General features: G+C 36.0%; 2 protein-coding genes across 4 annotated transcripts; both read left to right on the forward strand.

Moving 5' to 3' along the window:
• Positions 1–15524, forward strand: slc17a7a (solute carrier family 17 member 7a). The gene is made up of 13 exons (XM_059554477.1): positions 1–128; positions 9860–10112; positions 10887–11005; positions 11437–11551; positions 11699–11786; positions 11900–11986; positions 12443–12585; positions 12762–12911; positions 13258–13390; positions 13913–14023; positions 14802–14929; positions 15028–15097; positions 15237–15524. The coding sequence occupies exons 1-13, from the start codon at positions 67–69 to the stop codon at positions 15518–15520; spliced, it is 1743 nt and encodes a 580-aa protein (XP_059410460.1). The 5' UTR covers positions 1–66; the 3' UTR covers positions 15521–15524.
• zgc:55558 (GTPase KRas) lies at positions 797–27262 on the forward strand. 3 transcript variants are annotated; one of them, XM_059554504.1, is made up of 6 exons: positions 21957–22301; positions 22857–22968; positions 23426–23604; positions 24234–24393; positions 25996–26132; positions 26178–27262. In XM_059554504.1, the coding sequence occupies exons 2-5, from the start codon at positions 22858–22860 to the stop codon at positions 26107–26109; spliced, it is 564 nt and encodes a 187-aa protein (XP_059410487.1). In that variant the 5' UTR covers positions 21957–22301; position 22857; the 3' UTR covers positions 26110–26132; positions 26178–27262. The 3 variants fall into 3 exon arrangements, with proteins under 3 accessions (XP_059410481.1, XP_059410487.1, XP_059410474.1); XM_059554498.1 differs by lacking the exon at positions 21957–22301 and adding an exon at positions 797–800 and having other exon boundaries at positions 22855–22968; positions 25996–27262; XM_059554491.1 differs by having other exon boundaries at positions 21958–22301; positions 25996–27262.
• The last annotated feature ends 436 nt before the right edge of the window (positions 27263–27698 follow it).

Here is a 27698-nt window from a genome sequence, read left to right on the forward strand (position 1 = left end):
GAGAGAGAGAGAGAGAGAGAGGTGCACGGGACAGGGGCACACCGGTCGGACTCGGAAGTCGCGAGGATGGAGATCCGTCCGGACCGCTTTAAGGCTCAGGCAGGAAAAACTTTGGGAAAAATACACAGGTGAGGAAGTCTCTTGGAAGTATCTTACTATCCTCAAAGCATTTTTGTACTGTAAGAAATGTTCCTTTAATTGTTTTTATATTTTTCTCTTGGTTTCTGTGGAGCCTATTATTGTTTAAAAACGAAACATAGTGTTCAAAAGTGATGTACGTCGAAACTGAGGTGTTGAGAGAACTTCTGGATCATTTTGCAAGGCGTTGAGTTTATGTCAGTGACCTGATCTGACTGCACCTTTACTGATGAGAGATGCTGGTGGAACCGTACTATATCAAGTTCACTGTACCCAAAAAGTGCTGTGTCCCCTTCTCTGTGCATGTGTGTCCTGCCTCAAGATGTCAGGGGCAAACCCTTGTCGTGATTGACTCTCAGTCAAAGGTGATCGTATGTAATCTGTTTGCGCGTAATGCGTCCACTCTGTCCGATTGAGGAGATTGTCCAGATGGATCAGATTAGTTCGCGGCTAACCCGCTGCCACAGACATCCGACGCATGGCGTTGCTGGCTTGCTCTCTCTAGTATCTGTGCACAGTGCGCGTGAGTGAGTTCATATTTCAAATGAACCCTTTTATACCACCTGAGCGTCAGGTAGCGTTGCGCATCACCGCACAGCTCGCGCTCAGAACATTTGCGAGTTCTGATTCCACGCACTAGTTGATAAAGCGGACCGCTCTCAGAGAACAGGATGTCAAAGGCCAAATTTGGTCTTAATACGACATGAGTAGCCTACTTAGTACTAAACATAATACAAACGTTCCATAGCCTACAAAAAGAACAAGTAGGCTATTTTATCTATTAGTAATAAGAATGAATGGTAGCTAAATAAAGTCATTACTTCAACAACTCAACCGTATTATGTTTTACATCTAATTAAGAAGGAAGGAAGTTTGTCTTTACAGATCTGGTGTTTGAGCACATTTGGCTGGAGGGGGAGCATTTTAAATACCTTGTTATTTTGATATCAGAATGAACTAATCAAAGGTCAAAGAAGCCTACGTCCCTTTCGAGAAAAAGTTCATCTAATGTTTAGGAAAATGTTTGATAACCACTAACATCAATGTTCTTTTTGATTAAAAATGTATTTAAAATAAGTATACAACAATCACAGTCACATCCAATGGTGGCATTTTGCATAAGTATGTGCTTTTTCGTGTAGCCTAAGCTTCCTATGGATTTTACAGGTAGCAACAAAACATTTTTAAAGGGTGATGCAATTTCAAGTATTCCTTTCTCTTTGGTGTGTTACAAGCTCTTGGTGCATAAAGAAGATCTGTAAAGTTTCAAAAATTAAAGTCACAAATCCGAAGAGATATTCTTTATAAAAGTTAAGAGTCTACCTAAAATGGCTCGTTCTAATATGCCCCCACATCTCTACGTCACAATGTGGGAAGGTTTGCATAATGCCTCCCAAATGTTCACGCTAAGAAAGAAGGTATAACCCTTATTCTCGCTGTTGCCGCCGGCGCCATGTCGTGGAGTCGCTGTGTTTCGTTGTGTAAGCGAAACTACTTTGTTTAGTCTTCCAAAAGAGGACATGACTAGAAATCAGTGGTTAAGTTGTATTTACAACACTGTTCCAGAACAGTCCAACCCAAATATTCAGATGTGTGCAACGCATTTTACAGAGGACGAGGTCTGTATCCTAAACCTGGAAGAGTAGACTACAATGCCAGCAGAGGTGTAAAAAGTACTCAAAAAATTTTTTACTCAAGTGGAAGTACAAGTGCTCAGTAAAAAATTTTACTCAGTTAAAAGTACAAGTATCTGGTCAAAAACATACTTGAGTAAAAGTAAAAAAAGTACAACTTTAAATTGTACTCAAGTATTTAAAAAAGTAGAAGTACTTTTTTTCTGACAGACATACAGAAGAATGGTTAAAAGGACAGAATGAAAAAATGCAATGGCACAGGTCAAACATGTATATTTAGTTCAACAACAACAACAACAATTAAAATGAAACAAACAAAAAAATACAGGGAAAGGGATTAAAAGGAAACTCCATCAGTTTTAGAAAAAAAAAATCATTATATACTGGAATGAAAGTGTATGGGACATCCAAAAATGACACTTCAAAAACTATACACAAAGAGAATATGACAGTAACTCATGCAACCCCTGGTAATGAAGCACTGTCTTCTTTAGTGGAACGATGGGCATATGTTAGAAAAATATAAACACAAATATTTTAATTTTGACTGTCTTGTTCACTTTGTGTGGTTTCTGAACTGGTCCTGTCCCCTTGCATTATATGGACTAAAAATCTTTGCCTGTGTTCATGTGAAGAAAGAAAGTCATAAACATCTGGGATGATCTGGTTTAATGGTGAGAGAATTTTCATTTTTGGGTGAACTATCCCTTTGAAGAGCAAGATATGATGGAGAGGCTAGAAATATATTCCAGACAGAATACAAGAATGTGTTGAATTAATGAGGAGAGTCATAGAATTAAAACATACAACGTTAACGTTTTTAAAGGCCACTTTATTTGTGTTGTCTATTCAACATCACTGTCATAATTAATCTTTTAAATGTTTATTTGGGATATTTAGAGTTTTTTTCTTAGCAAATATTGATAAATAATTAACAACTTTGCTACCTCAATATGCTTCCTCAGATTTGATGGTGAACTTTCAAAGCCAGACATATTTACCTGATGAAAGTCATAGTTGAAGTAGAAATGTGTGTGTTTGATGCATGAAAGCAATGATCATTAGTTCTCACGTCAGGCACACACGTTTGAGCTTCTGTTTACCATATTTAATGTGCATAAGATTAAAAAAAAATATAATGTACTTTTCAAGATGACAAAAAAATTGTAAGGAGTAAAAAGTGAGTAAAAAGGAGTACTGTTTTTTGGATTAAGTAAAAGTACAAGTAGTCACTTTAAATTGTACTTGTGTAAAGTACAAATCCCCCAAAATAATACTTAAGTACAGTAATCAAGTAAAATTACTCAAGTATTTTACACCTCTGAATGCCAGTGCCTGTTTCTATAAAGTGAGGCAATTCCAACTTTGCAAGGACAGTCTAGCACTTCTGACTCACAGTCTGTAAGTACGTTTTCGAGGATTTGCCATGATGACGATTCAAACGTGAGTTTTGAGCAGTGTAGAGTAGAGCTAGTTGTTGGTGTTTCTCTGATCACAAATGCGGACATGGTTTTATGTTTACGCGGCACAATACGCAACGCAACGGGTAAAGAGACAGTATAAGTCATTATAATCAGTAATTATGTCCCCACTAGATGCAATAAATTCCTTGGTTTGTAATGGGATTTCTTTTTTGTCTCGTTGCACCAAGACACACGGCATCACAGTATGGTAAGGGGTGTAACATTTCTGTCACTCGCTTGAGGCATTCGGCCATCAGCACACACTTTTTTTTTTTAGAACAATGAACTTTGTAAAAATCAACGCATTTCAGAAAGACGGGGCATAGAGGGGAAACAATAATCTAAATCATGTGGAAAAGAATGTGTTTTTTGAACCTTAAACCGTATAAACACATTGTATTACACCAAATACACAAAATAATGTTCTTTTTTAGCAACGTCATATAACCCCTTTAAATCCAGCTCGAAAATAGCCCATGAGAAACACATAGACACCCACACACAGCTGTCAGCCCTACAAATCCCTGCACGCCCCCTCCCCATCACTTCCTTGTCTTTGTGATCTCGCTGGATTAAGTGAAGGACGGCACACGCCTCCCGTTTTTTTAGCGGAGCTGCACAGCACAGTAGATTCCTTCAGTGAGTGAATTTAGCCTAATAGAACTTTTCGGATAATTCGTACTTTTGTCCACATAATAGATAGTCTTTTATCTGATCACCTGTGCCTTTAAGTGTGGTGTGAAACTAAAGGTGCTGTATCTGTGGAAAAGTTTGTGTTTAAAGTAAACTGCTGATCTGGATTTCTGCCTCTCATCTTTAGCTGTGACTCCGTGTCCCTGATAATATTTTAGAGAAATCATCAGCAGCTGATTAATCATTTAAAGCTCAGCAATGCGTCTCCTTCTCCTACTGTTTGCCTCACAGGCCAGCAAGCACACACCTCACACGTGCAGTTTTCCCTCTGTCATCCCTACTCCATCTCTCCACCTCACTCTGCACATTCAGTCATTCCCCGCTTTTTCAGACCTTTCAAATTTGTTTTGTTTTTTTTAATAAAGTTAATTCTCTTAAAACTCACTTTTCACTGTTTGTTGACAATAGCCAACATATGGCTCACAGGTAAATACAAATTTTTCCTAAAAATCATTAACATCTTGTGTTTATATCGGTCTGTATACATTGTAAAAAAAATTAAGACTCTTGTTTTGCAAGGGATAGTTTCATAGCTTTTCACACATTGTAAATAATTTGACAAACTTAAAGTTTGATACATTATAGCTATTCTGTTTATTTGGGAGCTCATGAGAATGATTCGTGACATATGAGTTTCATGCTGAGAATTCATTATCTTGTACTCGTTAATATCTTTCACTTTCAAAATAAAGGAGCTTTAAAAGGTTCTTCACAGCGATGCCATAGAAGAACCATTTTTGGTTCCACAAAGAACCATTCAGTCAAAGGTTCTTTAAAGAACCATCTCTTTCTTACCTTTTTATAATCTGAAGAACCTTCTTTCACCACAAAGAACCTTTTGTGAAGCAGAAAGGTTCTTCAGATGTTAAAGGTTCTTCATGGAACTGTTTAGACCAAAAAGCGTTCTCTATGGCATCGTGAAGAGCCTTTATTGAATTCCATAATGTGTTGTTCCATAATGAATTCAATTTTTGTTCAGATTTCTGACTAGTTCTGATTCCAAGAGAAACATATAGGTCTTAACTAAAAATGTAATTAAAACTTGCATCTACAATTATAATATGTGTAAGATAATGTTTCTTAACTGTACCAGGCACTATTTTGCGCAGATTTTTATTCTTGTTTGTCGTTCCTGTTTTTTTGTGTTTACTACTGCTTATCTAAAAAGCATGTGAAGGTCAGACAGCTGGGATGTGTATAAGTTTGCATATGTGTGTGTGTGTGTGTGTTAGGTGTGGGGAAGTATCTCCCCAGGTGACATGGTCCCACTGAGACCCAATCTGTTCAATAGATGCAGGGGAGGGTCAGAGGAGTTTGGCATAGAAATCATAGAACAACACTGATGGTAGGACTGAAAGAAATGTGTAGGGGAGGGGCAAAAGAGATTTGTGGATGAGCTTTAATCTGTTACCTTTATACAATATCATCAGAATTTTTCATGAAATTAACAAAACAAGGTCAGAGTGGCGAGTAGATTCAGAACACCTCTCTGTACATGAAACAACAGCAGAGTAGTGAGACAAGATGATAAAAGGATGAACAGAACATAGATGAAGTGATTGTCAGAGGGTGGGGGATGGGGGGCTGGGAGAGAGAACTGTAGGATTATGTAATTTATTTTTTACTGTTGTGCCTTCATCCTCTTACAGCAAGATTAAATGGGAAAGAGTGCATGTGTGTCAATGTATGTTTGATGCGTTTGTGTGCGTAAAAGACCTTTGGTGTCAACAGAGATCTACATGTCTTACCTCTTAAATACATTAAATAATAAATAGTTTTGCAACAGTAATGAACCATGTAACATGAACTTGCACTAGAATATGAGATTACAATAGAGCCCGATTTGTAATTATGTATATATATATATATATATATATATATATATATATATATATATATATATATATATATATATATATATATATATATATTTATCTGTGATGGCCCCACATGGTGTAATACATGTTCATCATAAATAATCATAAATAATGCTGTCTTGCTGCATGTAAATATTGTAAAACTGTCATTGTTCATTGTTGAAAATTATGTAGGCTAAAATATGTCTGAAATCATACTCTCTTTTGAATAAGTACTTTAGTTTGAAAGCACTTATGTTAGTACTATAGTATGAATGTGTGTAGTATGAAGGCAATCTGGATGTACTACATATATAGTACATCCAATATATATATATATATATATATATATATATATATATATATATATATATATATATATATATATATATATATATATATATATATTGTAAAGCCAATATCCATATTATCCCTGGATAATGTATTACTTTTGCAGAAAAAAAATCATAGAAATGAGAAATGCTCCTTTGGCAAACAGCTAATATTTTTATATTTTATTTTATTTTTATTTATTAGCAGTTAACGTTTATTCATTTCAAGTAACAAGCATGTTTTTTACTTGTTTTAATTTAAGTTTTCGTTAATAATAGCCTCTGAACATTCAAAGCAAAATCAAAGCAGTCAATGCTGATGAGAAAGTGAAAGAGATGTGTGTATAATTGGGAATTGTACACCTGAGCAATGCTGGCCTTGAAACAGTCATTTGATGAATCTATAATATGCAAATGAGATCAATAAAAACGATTACTCATTTGCTGATATGGTGCTGTTATAATGAGTATGCAGATATGTTTGTATCTGATCCAGCTTTGGTAACTGTGTGAGATATTTATAATATGCTGACATAGAAATCGATGCCATTGGACAGGATTCTATCAGCGTGTCTTTTATCCATATAAAGTGTTTGTCAAGGTCCTCATACACCCCCCCCCCCATTCTGCGCTACACCTGTCTCTTATTAGATGGTCTAAACACACACACATATACACATACAGGTCAGCGGGTGCGTCATGAACCATGGAATGAGATGCATGAGTGCATGATCTGTAATCCCGGATTTTTTTTTTTTGCAATGGTCACATGGTTCAAAGATGTAAAATACAGAGTGAAATAAATATTAATTACAGCCAACAGTCATTCTCATTAGTAGGTAGCATATGTGCTGCTGTTGGCAGCAATCTGTTTTTAACTAGCTTTAACCTTAATTACATATCTTCCAGAGTGAATGTGTCTGCGTTCCACTGGAGACAAACACTCACTTCTCTCTTCTCTTTCTCCATCTCTCTCTCGTTCCACTTAATCACTCGTTTTTTCCCCACTCATATTTATCTCCGGAAGTCTATAATTTCTGTAATCCTAATCTGAGGGTGGGGCCACAGATTATCGGTGGATAAGAGATGGAAGAGGAGGGACATGCATGAGTCGTGGGAGTTATAATTGAAACACATTGCTGTTTTCTAATGTCCACGAGACACCTTTTGAGTTTCTGTACATGGCTGCAGAAAGAATCTGCTCCTCAACATACCAGCACACATGTGCAATCCTCTCCCTCTCATTTCTCTTCTCTTGTCTCTGATTGTGTGTTGTTTGAGGTTGAGGGGATTATAAGGGATCTGCTTTTGTAGGAATAGTGACGAAATGAGAGAAACAGAGAGAAAGATGCATAGAGAGAGAAAGACAAACATTATTGGAAACAGAAATCATTGATTTTTTTTTCTTACATTCTTAGTGTGATTTGTGAGAATGACACATTTTGACATTATATAGGCCTAGTCACACTGAGAGTGTCTGTGTGTAAAGGACAGATTTAATGGTGAACATTTTCTCTGCTCATTAAAATCATATACATATTGTAAGCTTCAGAGCATATGTCTGCTCATGTGCTTCTATGTAAGCGTGTTTTACTGGCTGTAAATGTTGCAGACAGGTTGCATACCCAGATGGTCTCTCTTTAGGTCTCTGCTGGACTCCCATGTACTGCTATCCGAGAGACGCCTCATCCTTGTTCCATGTCCTCCTCTCTCCCTCTGTGTCCTCCCTCTGCATCCCACCTGCTTTTAGGTGTGTTTGTGATGTGGTTTTTTTGATTTATGAGGGTTCCCTAGTGGATGTGACTTCACAGCCTAGCTTCATACCTGTTAAGTGTAATAAAACAGTTGGTAAAAACCTGACTATTCATAAAATATTTTAATATAAAAAAGCTAAGCACATGGTGCAATAACATTTAAAATAGCTGCAACATTTTTCAGTAGTGGGTGAATGTTAACCAAAATTAATCTACTTTGACCTCAAAAGGAGCGAGACATAAACTAGTACCATTGTGTCCTTGATTAAGACACTTAACCTCAGATTAATCCAGGACTATCCCTGTAGTATGTGGCCTAAGAGTTGCTTTGGATTAAAGTATTTTTGACCATTGACCCGCTAAAGGGCTTTTCACACCTGAAATAGTTAACATTGTGTCAGTCTAAAATCCTGGGTAAGGTGTATTCAAATTCATAATCTGACATTCCACACTACAAATTTATCAACCCTGGGTTAACGTTCTTATTTGCATATTTGTGGTGTCTTCTTCATTCCAATTTACTTTACTATTTTTTTTCTTCACAATTTGATAATAAACCCTTCAAACGCTGCTGAAATGACTGTTTATACAACACGCTGTGTTTCTATGAATGTCCAAACTTTCATGTCAATTTATTGCTGGGCATCCAGCCAGGGGCACCGTTACAGGGGTGCAGAGTATGCCAAGCATATGGCCCTAGGATGCAATCAAAAATTTTTTTAGAAATTTTTTTTATTACATACACAGCCACATTAAATAATAATATTGTTGTAAAATAACATTTAAATGTTTGAATTATAGAAAGTGTGGTGCAGGGGTGTCATACACATGTTATTTTTGAGGAGACCTTGGCATGTGAGGGCCTTGTCAGCAGGCATGATAGCACTGTATAACTGATGTAGGCTTACTGATTTTATTAAATTTTTCTTTTTTTATTTGAAATATTCCCAAACAGGTTAATTATACAGTATAATGAAATATCTCGATTCTCCAATATGTGTAAGTAAATAATGCATTTTGCTACTTTATTGGTCATGTTAGCGGATCTATAAGGGGCAATGGGCAATGTAGGTGAAGTTAATAAAAACTTGCAGTTTTACTAATTATAAAACTTTCATTGTACAGAAAAGAGAGCAAAGAACATTTACATTGTGTAAGAACATTATCACTTACTTAAAGGGTTAGTTCACCCAAAAATGTTAGACAGTGTCTTACTTACCCCAGAGGCATTCTAGGTGTATATGACTTTCTTCTTTCAGACAAATCCAGTCAGAGTTATTTTAAAAAATTGTCTTTGGTCTTTCAAGCTGTTTAATGTCACTCAGCTGGTGTTGCATGCATCAGTCCAAAAGAAGTTAAATAAAAAGCGCCCATCCATAATAAAAAGTGTCTCACACGACACCAGGGGGTGAACAAAGGCTTCCTGTAGTGAATCAATGCATTTGTAAGAAAAATATCCATATTCAAACGACTAATCACTTTAATGTAGCTTGCGCCAACAGTTGTACACAGAAGCAGCTCCAAGCAGATGTATATATGTATATATATATATATATATATATATATATATATATATATATATATATATATATATATATATATATATATATATATATATATACACACATACTTTTTTATTTTTTTAAGTTGTAATTTTAGTATTAATTTTGGTTACTTGAAATAAAATAGAAAGCGGCCCAAATTTCTGTCTTGCATACCCCCCTTATACCTCTTTGTGGTGCCTCAGCATCTAGCTGTAACCCTTTACATGTTTGTCTATGCTGCAAAAGCAGCTCTAAGCCTCACCTGGAACAGGTGTAAAAAGTGGTGCTAGCCCTGCTTATAAATTACAATGTGAAGCGTTCCTTCACCTGGGGTAAAGTGCAGTGTTTAATGTTTTTGTATGAATTGAGAAAATCTTCAAACACTGTTATGCTATTTATTTGAACTTAACTTACATTGGCCTTTGCTTTCTGTGGCCACATGCAGACTCCTGGAGAAACGGCAGGAGAATGGCGAGACTATCGAGCTGTCAGCGGAGGGCCGCCCGGAGCTGGTGGAAGAGAAGGAGCTTCCCATCGTGGACTGCACGTGTTTTGGGTTGCCACGTCGTTACATCATCGCCATCCTGTCAGGCCTGGGCTTCTGCATCTCGTTCGGCATCCGCTGTAACCTGGGTGTGGCCATCGTCAGCATGGTCAATGACCACACCGTTTATTACGGAAAGAAACCTGTCATAGTGGTCAGTGTCACTGCTGGAATTCAACATCCATTCCAGTTTAAGAAAATTAATGGAAACAGATGAATGAAGAAATTGTGCATTTCAGCTTATTAAGAGGCATATTTAAAATTTAAGATAAAAATGAGATTCATTAAGCATGGATATGTTCATAAGAAATGAAGGTACAACAACATAGAGCCTACTGTCATTTTGATATGCTATGTCAATATGTCGAAATAATGTCAAAAACATCAATATCTAAATACATACATAAATAAATACATGCAAGCTGACTTCAAATTCCAGTTTACTAGCATTAACCACTTAGATTTTTGTCTCCACACAGTGTGCACTGTCAGGTTTCCCTGTAGAATTTCACACAGCAATGCAATTACCCCACAAATAGACTAAGAAAATAAAATTGACAGAAAATAAGATTTTTTTTATAATGCTATTATTTTAAAAATATGTATTATTGTTATACCCATTTTGATCAATGTATTTTATGATCTGTTATTATTATTATTATTGGGCTACTTTGTCTTACTTATATATTTGGTTTTATATGTTTTATTTTACTTCTTTCTCACATTCCCCCTCCCCATTTTACAAATATAACATAACACAGAAAAGTGACTGAGGTTAATTCAGGTTATTAGATGCTTTGAAGAATAGTGCGTGATCATTTTTTATTGATTAAAACCTGAACTGACTGACGTATTCTCAGATTTTGCACGGAAAGCTTTTGAATAGAAGTTAGATGCAAGGAGTTTGACTCTCTCTTTTCCCACCCAGGCTGCTCAGTTCACATGGGACCCTGAGACAGTAGGGATGATACACGGCTCATTCTTCTGGGGTTACATCGTCACACAGATACCTGGGGGATTCATCTGTCAAAAGTTTGCCGCCAACAGGTAATCTGATCAGTGAATTTATGTTCTCTCAAGTTTTCTTTTACTGAAGAGTTTTATGAATTAAAATTTGGTAAGTGGAAGGGGGTCCAATTGAGTCAAATATCCAGTTATAAAAACGTGTTGTCTTTTGATCTGGCTGTTGTTGCATTGTGACAACCTACCCCTATATATAATGAAAAAATATATATAATTCTAATAAAATCATATAATGACAGTGTGTGTTCAGCAAATGCCAAAAATTAACTTTTTTTTGACCCTGGTGGACCTTAAGGTTTGCTTATATATACAGAGATTGACTTTCATAAATGAAAACCAACCCTGATAAATGTTCATTGAAACATGGCAGCCATCCCCATGTGATGAGATATTAGCATGGCATTTCATTGGGATTAGGCCTCAGTTGACTGTACCGTATGTGTGTTTGGTCTCAGGGTGTTTGGCTTTGCCATTGTGGCCACGTCGACGCTGAATATGCTGATCCCAGCAGCAGCTAGAGCTCACTATGGCTGTGTTATCATGGTCAGGATTTGCCAGGGACTTGTGGAGGTATGCCATCTGTGTGCATACGTGGATTTGTGTGGTTCTGAAGTAGTCCAAATGCATAGTATCGCACTAAAGATTATTATTTTATTAATTGTTTTGTTTCTGTCATGGTTACATATATATAAAATCAGATTATTTTTCTTCTGGAAGGGTGTGTCATATCCTGCATGTCATGGCATCTGGGCCAAATGGGCTCCGCCCCTTGAAAGAAGTCGATTGGCAACAACAGCATTCTGTGGTAAGATGTCTATCTGGGATTATTTGAACCTTGAATTAAGTTTTGATTTAGTAAAAAGCTGACATTGATGATAATGTTAGTGAATAGCACTAATAAGAGACTGTATGTTATAGGTTCATATGCCGGAGCTGTTGTTGCAATGCCTTTGGCTGGAGTCTTGGTCCAGTACACCGGATGGTCCTCAGTGTTTTATGTGTATGGTAAGTAGCATATACACATCATTTGAATTATATACAATAATATTTGATATAAAACTTCTGTTTATTTAATGAACCACGTAATACTGAACACTATAATATACAATATACACACAGTATCACTCAGACGTTTGTTTGATTTTATTTTAATATTAAAATATATAATAAATTATATATTTCATAATTATATATTTCATAAATTACATATATATTGAAATTGAAAACAGTTATTTTAATTTGTAAAAAATATTTCACAATATTATGGATTTTACTGTATTTTTTATCAAATAAATTCACACTTGGTGATTGTAAGAAACATCTTAAAAAAAAAAAATTCATTTGAAAAATCATGCCATTGACCCCAAAAACAGACCAAAAGCTTATACTTCAGTTTATTTATAATATATCATTTTCACTATATTTAATAATTTTCATAGTTATCCTTTTCTCTCCTCACAGGGAGTGTTGGGATATTTTGGTATCTCTTCTGGATTTTAGTTTCCTATGAGAGTCCAGCTGCTCACCCAACCATCTCACCAGAGGAGAGGAAGTACATAGAGGACGCCATCGGGGAAACTGCCGGCCTGGTCAACCCTCTGCAGGTACAAACACAGCCATTATTTTTCTTTCCTAATCACTCTTCCACACATTCCCCCTCCCTCTGTCACACACACACACACAAACACACTGAATCTTCTCTCATTTCTCATCTCTCTAACTGCTGCTTGCTGCACTGTTCTGGATATGTTCGACCTCTGTTTTTTTCGCCACCCTGCAGAAATTTAAAACTCCCTGGCGGCACTTCTTTACCTCCATGCCGGTGTATGCCATCATCGTGGCCAACTTCTGCAGAAGCTGGACCTTCTACCTGCTCCTCATCAGCCAGCCCGCTTACTTCGAGGAGGTGTTTGGCTTTGAAATCAGCAAGGTGAAACACACACACACGCACGCACAAACTTAAATGAGTATTCATGATGCTCTACAACAGTGCTTCTTAACTGGTGGGCCACAACCCCAAAATAAATCACGTGTCTTTTATGAAGGGTTGCAGACTGCTAGAAAAAAAGCTATGATAAATATAAACAATAAAATGCAACAGCATATAATAATTTGTAAATAATTTGTAGTAACCTTATAGAGTTTATATGTAAAATGTTTGTGCTAAAACAAAACCAGTTGAGGAACACAGTATGCACACATATAGTGCAGTATTGTGCAGGTGGATGAAGATGTTTTGTTCAATAAGTAATCTTTTTGTTCCTTCTGTTGTTCAGGTGGGGATGGTGTCTGCACTTCCTCATTTAGTGATGACCATTATCGTGCCAATTGGAGGACAACTTGCTGACTACCTGAGAACACATAATTTAATGACCACAACGAATGTCCGTAAACTCATGAACTGTGGAGGTGAGATATAGAAAAAATAAATTAAATTACTAATTTTACCCCCAAAATAAAACAATCTGTCATTATTTACTCACCCTTAAGTTTTCTTTGTTTATCTTTTAGCAATAGCATAGGATTAAATACCCATAATATGACAGAATTATTTATTTATTTGTTTTTTTGTTTTTGGGTAAACTTCCCCTTTAATAAATGTCATATATGTAGAATCCAGCACACAAGGTGTGTTTTAATCAACAGAGCGCATGCAGAATCAGAAACTGTACATGTGTGTGAGATGCAAGTCAGATTATCTCCCTATTTTTGCTCTGTCTGGTCCTGCAATGGCAGCTGGGGCAGTAATTATTGATGCATCAATGCATGACACACTCAGTCTCTCACAATCATCTGTACATACATACAAACATACACAACACAGAGACAGATGCATGCAGGAATTGGATGCACAGTTAAACTATGACCCACGGTAAACCTTGTATGATGTATCCAAGAGACTACTGTTGTGTGTGTCTGTGTGTGTTTTAGGGTTTGGAATGGAAGCCACTCTACTCTTGGTTGTTGGTTTCTCACATACCAAAGTAATAGCTATTTCTTTCCTTGTACTGGCGGTTGGTTTCAGTGGATTTGCTATTTCAGGTTAGTAAAAGAAAAGATTAAAGACTGAACACACTTAAGAATTCCCTTGCTTTTGTACACACTACCATTCAAAAGTCTGGGCTCAATAAGATTTTTTCATGTTTTGAACTTCTTATGCTCACCAGGGCTGCATTCATGTGATCAAAAATACAAATAAAACAGTCATATTGTGAAATATTATTACAATTTAAATTTTTTTTTAACTAAAATGAATTTAAAAAAGTGCATTTTCAGCCATCAGTGTCACATGATCCTTCAAAATGCTGATTTTATGCTCAAGAAACATTATCTTCTTACTATCAATATTGGAAACAGTTGTGCTCCTTAATATTTCTGTGTAAACAATTATACTTTTTGTTTCAGGATTCTTGAATAGAGAGTTTGGAAGAACAACATTTATAAATCTTTCAGAATATTGTAAATGTATTTACTGTTTCTTCTTATTAATTTTATGCATCTTTGCAGAAGAAAAGTATTAATTTCTAATATATATATATATATATATATATATATATATCCCAAACTTTTGAAAAATAAAACTTAATGACCCCAAGTAATTTTAGGATAATGAAATTTGAAATATGAAGTTACACTGTGAGACAAATTCACAATTACAAAATTGAAAGTCTCATTAAAAGAAATAAAGTGTGATTGTGGGATATAAGGTCACAGTTATGAGAATTAAAGTCGCAGTTTAGGCAAGATATGAATTTGCAGTTTTAGATACTGGTTAAGATGCATGTACAGTATGAACAATACCTTTCTCTTCCCCTTTCAGGGTTTAATGTGAATCATCTTGACATTGCTCCACGTTATGCCAGCATCCTGATGGGAATCTCCAATGGAGTGGGAACTTTGTCAGGAATGGTGTGTCCTATCATAGTTGGAGCCATGACCAAACATAAGGTACATACTAATACCACACAACCTTCACATGCCAAATAATTGATTTCTATAGTTTATATTGTTGTTAATTGGCTTTATTTATTTATTTTTGCCTGTAGACACGTGAAGAGTGGCAGTATGTCTTCCTCATCGCATCACTGGTGCATTATGGGGGTGTGATCTTTTATGGTATGTTGTGTTCAGCAAATCATAATTTCAACATGCGAACATGTTACATCTCTTTTTATTCCACATATAATGAATATTGGGAATTACTTTTAAATTTATAATTTCTCTCCTGAAATGCTGGATTTGAATATGTTCTCAGGGATCTTTGCATCAGGTGAGAAGCAGCCATGGGCGGATGCTGAGAATACCAGTGAGGAGAAGTGTGGCATTCTGGGAGAGGACGAACTGGCCAATGAAACAGAAGAGCTGTACAGGACTGGAGGACAGTATGGGGCTATAAACAATCCCCATTCTGGTGGTCCCAACGGAGGAGGTGCTGGGGTAGGATGGGTATCAGATTGGGATAAAACAGAAGAATATGTTCAACCGGTCGGGACAAACAGCTATTTATATGGCGGAGAGGGAGAGAGAGAGTTCACATAGTGAGTCTATATCTAAGAGTTAAAGGAATAACAATCAATGCGGAGTAAATAAATAGAGAGAGAGAGTGAGTGAGTGAGTGAGTGAGTGAGTGAGTGAGTGAGTAAGTGAATGTGTGAATAAGCAACAGAGCAAATGAGTTTCCAAACTGATGATCAGATTACGTGAAGATTGTTCTGTAAACATACACACCGTAGTGTGTGTGTGTGTGTGTGTGTGTGTGTGTGTTGATGTGAGTCATTTGTGTTTCAGATTGAGAATAGAGTGGTGCACTTTGATTTATATGTTCAGTAATTTAGGCTTCCTGCCAAATTAACTGTAATGCACTTAAAATGACACAATGATATTATACATGTTCATGGTTCTGGTGTAGGAGTATACGGTATAGGAGTTTCTCTCTCTCTGTGTGTGTGTGTGTGTGTGTGTGTGCAAGTTTCCATATTGTGCTCAGTTCCTTTTGTTTTATCCAGTGCTTTAAATTGTAAAAGGGTTCAAGCAAATCTATGGACGTGTAGACATTTATTTGATCATAAGTTTGTGCACTTATACATGATATCCTTAAAGTGACAGTCACCAAAAATAAAAATTCTGTCATTATTTACTCTTTATTATTTTAAAGCAACACTGTGTAAATGTTGGCGCTCTAGCAGTCAATAAACAGAAATGCACGCATCCCGCGGAAGAACATTGTACCTGGAGCTACTTCTTTATGTTTATGTCTATGGCGATTCACGCAGGTATGTGTTACTCTGCAGCGGTGACGACCCGAACAGGCTACAATAGTCCAAAAATAATCACTTATTATGAATGTACCGTATTGATTTGGGATACGATGAAAAAGACAGTTTGGTAGATGAATTTATGATGTAATCACTTATTATATACATTTTGAAAATTTTAAACACAGAAAACATGTTGCATAGTGTTGCTCTAAATATATGGTTTAATATATAATGATGGCATTTTCATTTTGGCCTAAACTATTCTTTAAACATGACTGAATGTGTGTGCAAGCTTAAACGACCCAGATCCTCATCATGGGTCAGTGCACAAGCGTGTTTTTATCCTTTGCTGTACTATATTATTCACATATACAGGTTTTCACAAGCTTACACAATGCACACAAATTCAGTAAATCTGTGGATGAATCTATTTTGCGCACGATGAAGGTTTACTGATGTTACTGCCAGGCAAACTCATAGTCATTTATACATTACATTTACATTTCTCCATTTGCTGACACTTTTATCCAAAAGGTATAGTTGGGAACTTAACCCATGACTATGACATTGCTGATGCTGATGCCATGAGTCCAAATATATCGACACGCACAAACACAGAAAATGCCAGGTGAATTACAAGGGATAAGTGCCGAAATACTGAGAAGTTGAAGGGTTCTATTCTCAGCATATGCAGATTTTATCATGTGCATCCATTTAGGGTCCATTCAGTCAGAGAGCAGTATGATCTTAGGGAATCAACCAGAAAACATCATTAGGGAATGGAAAGAAGATGATTAAGCACTGACCAATTGATTCTGCCCTTTATTTTGATGTTATTCTGCTTCATGTGTTTGTAACTTTTTGCGCTTATTTCCTGAATCTTTAATTTCTTTCTTTATTTTGTTTTCCTAAATGTAACTTGACTTGTCAGCACAATAGAAACAAAACAAGAAAAACATGATTTCCCTTTGGGGGAAAAACTGAAATAATAATAATAATAATAATAGTAATAATTATATAATTAAAAAATGTGTACAAATTGTATACGTGAAAATTCCCTGTGTACAATAAAACGAATTAAATGTATAAACTGTGTGTTATTTATTCTTTGCACTAATAACCGATCAAACAGGCACAAGAAACTGCTGGAGACAGCAGACGTGTGGTGGGTGGTGTGTTTGTATGAATATGCATAACAATACAAGCCAAATTCCATTTTTTCCAACATCACTCAGATTACTTGCCCACATGCACCTTATCAGTTTTATTCCTTTTTTTCAGTTTATACCTTTTTTCACCCTCCCTAATGCTCCTCTCCACCCACAGAGGGCATCTGCTGTCCTCTAATCTTTGCCTAAAATCACCAAGATAATCCCTCCATCCATCTGTCATTCAGAAAGAGAAAGAAAGCATCTTTGCACTGGAGAGGTTTTGTTCTTGTTGTATTGTCAGTGACATCTAGTGGTAAAAATTAGTAAACTAAAATAAGCTAAAATAATAGCGCTTTAAATTTGATAAAAGGCTTTACATTGCCAAACCATTGGTAACAAATTATAAACATACATATTTACACATATATATATAAATTAATAAATAAGAATGTATAATAATAAGGAAAAGGCAAAAACATTACACAATGAGTTGTTTAAATGCACTTTACACTTTATTATAATTATTATTATTGGGATCATTTTATTATTATTTATTACTTTATTACTTGACTTTAGCAATTGACGTGTATTATTTCATTGTTAATTCCTTAATCACTGTAAACCCTCTGCTGACTGCATTAAGTAACAACTAAATAACTTGATTTGTTAGCTTTATTTGTAAATGCAATGATACATTAAAACACTACATATATTTTCTGAGGTATATTTTATGTTCTTTTAAGGGCTATAGGTGAAACTTTTTTTTAAATTGAATATGCATTAGATAACAAGGACATATAAAGAACAGAAAAAATAGAACATCTACAGGAATTAAATTATATCAAGTATATGTAAAGCTTCACATATATAAACCAAATCTAATATATATATATATATATATATATATATGCAAAGAAAAGGGATACATGGAGGAAACATTATGCATCAGTGGTAATACCAAAAATATTGTCATAATATTTCAGGAATCTGTCACTTTTCTTGTTTTTAATTAACCTTAGAGACTTCAGACATGCATCAATTTCAATTAATTTTTTTTTGCTTGTGAATAAAAAACTTCCCAAACAAAATAAAAAAAATTAACAATATAACTATTTGAAGTGCTAGCTTTATCTTCTTTATAGTAACAGATTATATCCTTTAATTGAAAGCATTTGGAAGAATCAAGGTGCTTGCCAATATGAAGATATAACCTATTCCAGAAGTTACTAGTTTTTTCACATTGGAAAAATAAATGAATCAGTGTTTCATCCTCATTCTCACAAAATGAACAAGAATTGTCAACATTCATATATTTTGCAACAGTATCATTCACTGGGTATATTTTATGTAAGATTTTAAAATGAACTTCCTTAGTTTTATTTGAAATACAATACTTATGAGGTAACATCCAGGCTTCCTTCCAGTCTATATGTTCAATAAAAGAGGCCCAATAAAATTTGCCTTTAGCAACATTATATTTTTTACTCTGAAAAATATGTCGAATATGCTTATTATAACATTTCTTACTAAGTATATTTATACCATCTAAAATAAAATCAGGTTCTTTGGTGATACTCTTAGTAAAGGTTAGATGACATTTAACAAGTTGACTTAGACCAGAAGGAATTGCTTTAAGAACTGCATTACATTCTTTAAATGGTATAGGGAAATTATGAATAGACATAAATTCTTCATAAGATAAAAAATTACCAGATTTATCAAAAATTGAGAGAATTCCAATTATATTTCTGTTAAACCAAGAAGAGAGAAAAACAGATTTATTCTTATATTGGAGATGTTCCATAGAAAGGTTTTATGAGGTGAAAAATTGTGGGTGTAGCATAACTTCCAAGCAAGAAGGGCCTGCTGATGAAATTTAGAAAGTGCAACTGGCAATCTGTCTGGCAAGTAATTACATTTCAATATAAAGGGAAGGCCACCAATTTTGGTAAATATATAATTCGGGATAAAAAACCATATAGAATTAGGATTTGTTAAGCACTTTTTGATCCAATTTATCCGAAAGGTATTCACTGTATCACTAAAATCTAACACTTCAAGTCCACCTTTTTTTCGACAATTTGAAAGAACTGTTTTTTTTAGCTTGTGAGGTTTGTTTTTCCATATGAAGTCTAGAAAATTTTTGTTAATTCCTTCAGCAGTAGAGTCATTAACAAAAAGAGAAAGCAAAGGATATACAAAACGAGATAACCCTTCTGCTTTGGACAGAAGAACCCTCCCATAAAGGGAAAGGTCTCTTTGGAGCCAAAGATTAAAGATGTTTTTGGAAAAATGTAGCTGTTGTCGAGCTGCTAAATTTTTTGTTGAATAAATAATACCAAGATACCTTACAGTCTCTTTTACAGAGATACCATCAACTGAAGAATAATCACTTTTATAGAGTGTCATTATCTCACACTTGGACATATTCAGTTTCAATCCAGAAGCACATGAAAACTGCTCAATTACATGTATAGCCTTTGTTAATTGACTCTTATCTTTCAAAAAAGAGTCGTGTCATCAGCCAACTGGGAGATTTTAATTTCTCTATCAAAGATGGATATACCTTCCAAGCTTTTTTCATGGATAATACTCAATGATAAAAGTTCTGTAACTAAAATAAACAAAGAAGGGGAGATTGGACAGCCCTGTCTGACACCACGGGTAATGAAAAATCTCTTAGAAGTGTTCAAGTTAATTAAGACAGAGCTGCTAATATCTTTATAAAACATTTCAATTATATTAACAAAAAAGTCACCAAAACCAAATAACTTGAGAGTCTGCAAAAGAAATTCATGCTCAAGGGTGTCAAACGCTTTATAAAAATCTAAGAAAAGAATTACAGCTTTAGAGAGTATAAAATCTGTAGTCCAAAAGATCTAAAATAAGTCTTATACCTATCTTTTAAAAAACCTGATTGTGTCTCTGCGATCAACTGATTAAGTTTTACCTTTAGTCTATTAGCAAAAACCAAGGCTAAAATTTTATAATCAATAGTCAGGAGTGTAATTGGACGCCAATTATCTATTAAAAGAGTGTCCTTGACTGGTTTGGGAACAAGGGAGATAATGCCTTTTTTCATTGATGTCATCATTTCTTTTAAATCAATACATTCTTTGTACATAAAAAGCAATGGATGTTTGATTAACTCCCAAAAATGAATATAAAACTCAACAGTTAATCCATCACTCCCTGGAGGTTTTCTTCTCTTCATTGAGTGAAGTGCTATCCGAATTTCTTCAATAGTCAAATCAGAGTCACATAAGGCTTTAAAGTCAGGATCAATAACTGGAACATGAGCTTGCACTTTCTTTATAAAATTATCGCAATTGTGTTTATCAAACACAGATGTTTAAATGTTTTTATAGAAGGCTGTGACAAAATTAGATATCAAATTAGGATCTATACAGTTGACACCATTAATATTAAGAACAGTCAGAGAATTTCGTTTGCAGTTCCTCTTCTCTAGCGAAAAACTAACTAGAATTCATCTCTCCTTCTTCCAGCCATTTAGCCCTGGACCTAACAAAGGCACCTTTAGCAATATATGCTTGATTAATTTGTAAATGTAATTGCCTTAATTCTAACTCCTCTTTCTGAGATAAATTACCCATCGATAAAGAATTTATTCTTTCCATTTGTTCAGTAAATTGTTTATTTTTTGATGTTTTTAAATCTTTACTTCTTTTTATAGCTATTTGTCTAGCTCTGTATTTAAAAAAATCCCAATTGGCTCTGTATTCATGAATTTTATCAGAGAACATAGAGTTAATTAATTTTTTTATATTGTCATTGAAGATATTATCATTTAAAAGACAGTTATTAAATTTCGAGTAACCACGTAACTTCTGACTTTCATCATTACAACCTAATTTTAAAATGATTTGCTTGTGATCAGAAAGGGGAGCGAAGGAATGAGATACACTTTTAACAAATTGCAGGGCTGATTATGAAACTAAAAAGAAATCAATTCTAGATTTTATAGACATTTTACCATTTGACCAAGTAAAGTCCTTTATGTCAGGATGAAAAAAACGCCAAGGATCTGTGAGGGAGAGAGAGGAACATATTGATAAAATATTATTAGAATTATTATTAATATTGAGACCTTCATTGCTTCTAGGAGGAAATCTGCCCAGTGTGTTATCTAAACATTCATTAAAGTCACCGCCTAAAATTAGAAAGGAGCCCGGGTATTTACTCAGCAATTCAGTCAATTTACAAGTAATTTGAGAAAATAAAATTTTGTTAGCAGAGAGGGAGTTAAAGCCATATAAATTGCAAATAATAAAAGTTGAATTATCTTGTTTTAATGTAATAATAATCCATCTACCTTCATTTAAATTTAATACCTAGGTGAAACTTTTAGCGGAGACCTTTGATGTCTTGACGTGCATCTCTGGAGTTTTAATATGTAAAGCGAATCCGATTGGTCCGTATTCACGGGGCGGGACATGAAAGAGAAATTGGAAAGAGGCATTGCATTACCATTGGTCAATTCTTCCTTCCGTTTATTCCTCGCCAATAGAATTTGAAAATCCAACGGACTTCTTGAATCTCACTGGTCATCTCCTCCAGTGATCCCGCCCCCTCCTCGCCCTCAGTGTGAATCTGGGAGAGTCTTAGCCGAGACGAGCTAATGTCTCTACGAATGGATTTATGTGGGTTTTTTGGTTAAATTTGAACAGACTACAGAAACATAGTTAAGATAAGAATATATTTTGGTGTTTTTACGGTTGGATTTTCATCAGCCCGAATACTTCCAGCCTGTCTTCGACCCTCAGGAGGGTTTAGTTTGTCTGGTCGATCGTAATGTGGCTCAGGGGCTAATCCTTGGACTTCATTCAATACTAATTCATCTCGAGGCGCTTCGTCTGGGCGAGCCGAACTGATTTAACAACCGCTCACAAGGTAAAATACAAAAATAAGCCGTTAAATAACTTCTTACCTGTTGATAGAAGTTGAGATAAAGATATAAAGAGCTTGCCGGCTAAGTAAACGTGATAGGAACTGATTAAACCTTGTCTAAAATATCTTTAAATATGATTTGTTGATAATGCAGCAACTTTAAATCTCAGTCAACTATCTTATGTAACATGTATTTTCTTTTTTCGGTTATTAAAGGATCGGTTTACTCAAAACGAAATTTGTGTCATCCGTCCCGTATGATTTTCTTTCTTCTGTGGAACAGCAAAAGGAAATGTTACGCAGAATGACAGCTTCGGTCACCATTCACTTTCACTGCAGTTGTTTTCCATAGAGTGGAAGTGAAGAGTGACTTATCTTTTTTTGTGTTCAGTCTGTTATCTCTGCTGTAGTTTGTGTAAGTGTTATCAGTCAGAGTGAGAAGCTTGTATCTGTAAAGGTTATGTTTTTTTTTCCAAGTTGCTCCTGATTAAATCCAATGAAACTGCTATTTGCTGTTTCTAACCCTCTCCCCATTCACTTTCTCTCTCTTCCATCCAGAATGACAGAATACAAGCTGGTAGTCGTCGGGGCTGGTGGCGTTGGGAAAAGTGCTCTGACCATCCAGCTCATTCAGAATCACTTTGTAGACGAGTACGACCCCACAATTGAGGTAAGAGTTCACCTTCTTTAAAAGGTTAAACAAACCAAAAATGAAGTCTGTCAACTGTTACTCCCACTCATTTCAATCATGCATGAATTTCTTTCTTTCTACTGTGGAACACAAAACAAGATATGTTGAAGAATGTTGGCAATCAAACTGTTTTGTTTCCCGTTCACTTCCATAGTATGGACAGAAATATGATGGGAGCCAAAACTTTTTGGTCATTAACATTCTCCAAAATATCTTGCTTTGTGTTTCACAGAATAAATAAATGCATAAAGGTTTGAAATGATATGAGGGGGAGTAAATAATGAAAAATGACATTTTTGGGGTGGACTGTCGATAATTTAGTATTTTTATTAGTTTTTGTTAGTGTATTCAGTTAATACGTTGTTGATCGTCACAATATGTAAAAGCTCAGATATGATAATTGAGCTCAAGTTCTTTTCATGTCTGTTCCACGCAGGATTCTTACAGAAAGCAGGTTGTGATTGACGGAGAGACGTGTTTGCTGGACATCCTGGACACCGCAGGTCAGGAGGAGTACAGTGCTATGAGAGATCAGTATATGAGGACAGGAGAGGGCTTTCTGTGTGTGTTTGCCATCAACAACGCCAAGTCCTTTGAGGACGTACATCTTTACAGGTACATAGCCAAACACATGTGGACAAACTGATATGTGTAAACAGTATTCTGCATCGGTTACCATAAATATTCTTTTAGATGATAAGATAATCCATCTAAAAATGAAGATTGTCATTATTTACTCACACTCATGTCATTTCAAACCTATTGATGACCTATTTTCCTCTGTGGAACATTAAAGATGTCTGGAAGAATGCTGGTAACCCAACCATTTCGGCTTCCATTCACTCTTGTTGTATGGACAAAAAAATAAATGAATAAAGAAATACAATGAAAATGAATCCTTTTTTGGTGGACTGTCCTTTTAATACTTCTGTATTCTATCTTGGATTTGTGGATCTATACTGCATGATGGGTCTGTGTCGACTAACCACAAATAAAGCTTTCTACTTCCTAAAAACTTAGAATATGATCAAATGTTGCTAGACTGATTTTAAGCTAAAAAAATGTAATGTCAATTCAGCAGGATGACGATCACTGAACTGCATTAATATACCAACTTCCTTTTTTATGTGATTTTAAAGTTGACGAGTAAGGAAAACACTGGGACTAGAGAAAGGCCTAGTAGAATTTCTCAAATCACTCTGAATGGAAAAATCACCCGTGTTGTGCTTTTGTTTTCTGTGCAGGGAGCAAATAAACCGTGTCAAAGACAGCGACAATGTCCCGATGGTGCTGGTGGGGAACAAAAGTGACCTGGCCTCTCGTACTGTAGAGACGCGTCAAGCCCAAGAGCTCGCCAGAAGTTACGGCGTCCCATTTGTCGAAACATCTGCCAAGACACGACAGGTGCGTGGCACTGATTTTAAAGTTACACTAAAAGAATTTTTTGCATTCCACTGCTCTGCTTTTTCAGTTCGCTTCTGTACTCTGTCTGAGATAGCGAACTATCTCCCAGTTTTCCTCCAGCTCAGAACCAGCTAGCCAATCAACGAACAGAGGGCGGGCCGAGAGCCGTGACGTAGACGCTAAGCGTCGAAATTTGACGCAATCATCGGATTGTAGTTTAGGTTAGGGAAAACGGACATGGAGACACGGGATGCTATTCGCTCTGTTGTGGAGAATATTCTCGCCATTTGCCAACTGAAGCCCGAACAAGAAGAGTGTTTGTTTCACATTTTGAATGGAGGTGAAGTTGTGGCCCTACTCCTGAGTCCCATCAGGGTTTGGGAAAAGTTATATTTATCAACTGTTACCGATCGTTAGCGAGAAACTGGTGAGGCCAGAGTCCAGCAAGGCGATAATTGTGATTGTGAACTGCCATGTTCACTCCGGTATTTCACTCGATGGTTTTGTTTTCGCAGCATTCCTGTGTTTACAGAGGAAGTGTGAGGCAGCTGAGCCGGCGAATAACACGTCATAACCAAATATTATGAGATTGGCTTACAGGTACACCAATGATTTTAAACTTCAGACAAGCGCCCCCCCCATGAGAAAGAAAACGCTTCTCAATTATGCCCTTCCAGACTCTGTCTACGAAGAAAAAGCGAAGTAGCAGAGTTTGGTATTAGCAGGCTAGCATCTCACACTTGTCTGGGGCTGGGATTTGAACTCGGGACACCCGTAGTGCCACAGAACACATTTTTGCATTTTGAAAATACGAGACCCAAAACAGTGGAGTGAAAAAGGACGCTAGATCTATGCCCAAACTGTTTACTAAAATGAAACTAAATGTTGGATTATATACAATTAGATTCAGGGATTTTTCTTCTTCTCAGACATAGTCAATTACATTTTATACATTTCAACGTAAGAATGAAACGACATAAGGTTAAAACAAAAATATAAATTTATAAGGCTGATGTGCTTCTATGAAAGACTTTTTCTTGTTCTTTCCCCCTCTTGTGAAAAGTTGTACTACTTGCTTTTAGAAAACTGTCACGTGAAACTCTGCAAAAGATTTGAGAAGCAAGTGCAACAATCAGACATCTAGCAGATTTGACAAAAAAAACAACAGCAATGGAAGAGCAGCGAAGTGGAATGCAAAAACATGTTCTGTGTGAATGTTTCTTAACCATGAGTGAATGTGGCTGCATTAGATGAAGAAATATCACACAAAGTGGCTGAGAACCAGAGCACACTATTTCAAGCAGGATATTTCACAGCAGTTTGATCAGATTTGAGATTCTAAAAGAGTTGACACTAGAGTTCAGTCACACGCCCTCTCCAAAACCCAACCCTCCAGAAACATGTCAGCAAACCTGAAGACACAATGACGGTGATGACAGGACGAGTGTGCATTTGTTTCTTTCTCTGGGGGCAAATCAGAGTAAAAGGGTCACGTTTGTAATTCAGTAATGTGCATTAAGACTTTTTGACAAAAACAAAACTTTAGTGATTTCTCCCTAGCACCTTTAGTTCTAGATCTGTCTTGTCTTTTTCTGTCTGCAGGGAGTTGAGGAGGCATTTTACTCTCTCGTGCGGGAGATCCGAAGATACAAGGAGACGAACCGCAGCAATAAGAAGAGCAAAAAGCACACACAGAGACGCTGCACTCTTTTATAGCGCTACACGCGTACAGCCTCGCACTGCACCCCCGTGATCGCAATGCACTCAAGGCCACACACACACACACACACACACACACACACACACACACTACTGTAGCATTACACATACATACACACCCCATTTCCTTTTCTTACCACTCTTACGCCACCAGCCTTTGAGGAATAGGAACCTGACTGGCTGTTGTATGTGTTTGTATGAATGTGTGCATGAGACCTCAGTGAGAATCGAGCAACTGTGGAATTGCTTTGGAAAAGACATATGTCCAAATTCGTCTAGTCTCAAGTGGACTTTTTCAACTTTGAGCTGCTGCTGCCCCTTCTGTGCTAAAAAGACCCAATGTGTGTCATAGTTTTACAGTCGTATTTTAGAGTGACAGCAGCAAGGAATCTTGTTTATAATAAATTCATCAGGTGGTGAAGGGATATACTTTATGTCGGTAATGGGTAACTGTTTTTAAGTAAGCTGGATTGTGTCTCATCTCTTCAAAACTTTGTGAGCCAGTCAGCACATCCGTGTGGTTCTGTTAACGGTGGTCGGGAAAGAGGAAGCTCAGAAGTCCCCTAAAGTTTTTGTGGCCCGTGAGAAAGCACATTAGAGCCACTAATATAACGTTTCGTACACCTTAAGACGTGTTTCCACCTCATGCATTGTGGGATAAATTCCGAAAATATTTTTAGCACTTGCTTCCTTTATCAAATAGGGTTTCTGTAGTTGTCGCCCTGTTTTTCTTTCCAGGTCACTATTGTTGTCATGGCTTGGACTAAAACTTAGCTGTCCTACACCTAATATAGCCCTTCTATAATTATGAGATTCAGAAAAAAAATCAAGCTTTATTTTTCCCAGCAGTATTTTATGGTAAAATCCTGTATTTTTGTAACCGTTAATATTGAACAATTTCAGGACACATAGCAGCATTGTATTGGACATTAACATTTCATGTATTATGATGAATTGTGTAAAATGCCAGTTGTTCCCACCTGTGATGAGGCTTGCTTGGGAGGGCGAGACATTGTTTATTTTATTTTTTTAAGGTTGACAGGAGAGAAAGTGATAGTTTTGGTTCAGGCTAAACATGTGATTGATGCATTGCCTTTGCCACATTGATAACTGTAGTTATATGTTTTGTGAATAAAGAGACTTTTGGCTAGATGACTGTGTGATTTCCTCAATATTCAACCCTCCCACTGTTGAAACATAACTTCAGTTATTAATCTGCTTGAAGTGTTACGTCAGGTATAGAATGTGCTATTATGGTCATACCAGAGCAGGCATAACTGTTTCTATTAATATAATCAGAAAAGCTGATCGAGTTTAAGTATTTTGTGTATTTTTTAAATATCATTCTCAAAATCTTAAACCCATTAATGCCCAAATGTTCAGTAGCTCATGAGTAATACACATTTAACTTTAAGAGACAAAAGCAGCTGCTTAAGTTAAAACAATAAGGAACTGGTAGCAAGAAATATTCTTTTTTTTTTTGTTTTTTTCATTATTCCTATCATTTCACCATATGACCTAGGTAGCCCGAGAACGATTCTTGTTCTGGTTTTATCCATGTGGGCTTTCGAATCCTTTGTGAAGCC

Source organism: Carassius carassius, chromosome 1 (genome assembly GCF_963082965.1).
Source record: "Carassius carassius chromosome 1, fCarCar2.1, whole genome shotgun sequence".
NCBI classification, from domain to species: Eukaryota; Metazoa; Chordata; class Actinopteri; order Cypriniformes; family Cyprinidae; genus Carassius; species Carassius carassius.

What these genes read in the sequence shown, in the direction of transcription:
- zgc:55558 (XM_059554498.1), top strand. Translation starts at nt 22,858, where the DNA reads ATGACAGAATACAAGCTGGTAGTCGTCGGGGCTGGTGGCGTTGGGAAA. An exon ending in AGTACGACCCCACAATTGAG is followed by an intron (nt 22,969 to 23,425) that starts GTAAGAGTTCAC and finishes TGTTCCACGCAG; the next exon opens with GATTCTTACAGAAAGCAGGT. An exon ending in CATCTGCCAAGACACGACAG is followed by an intron (nt 24,394 to 25,995) that starts GTGCGTGGCACT and finishes TTCTGTCTGCAG; the next exon opens with GGAGTTGAGGAGGCATTTTA.
- slc17a7a (XM_059554477.1), top strand. Translation starts at nt 67, where the DNA reads ATGGAGATCCGTCCGGACCGCTTTAAGGCTCAGGCAGGAAAAACTTTG. An exon ending in TTTGCCAGGGACTTGTGGAG is followed by an intron (nt 11,552 to 11,698) that starts GTATGCCATCTG and finishes TTCTTCTGGAAG; the next exon opens with GGTGTGTCATATCCTGCATG. An exon ending in TTGGCTTTGAAATCAGCAAG is followed by an intron (nt 12,912 to 13,257) that starts GTGAAACACACA and finishes TCTGTTGTTCAG; the next exon opens with GTGGGGATGGTGTCTGCACT.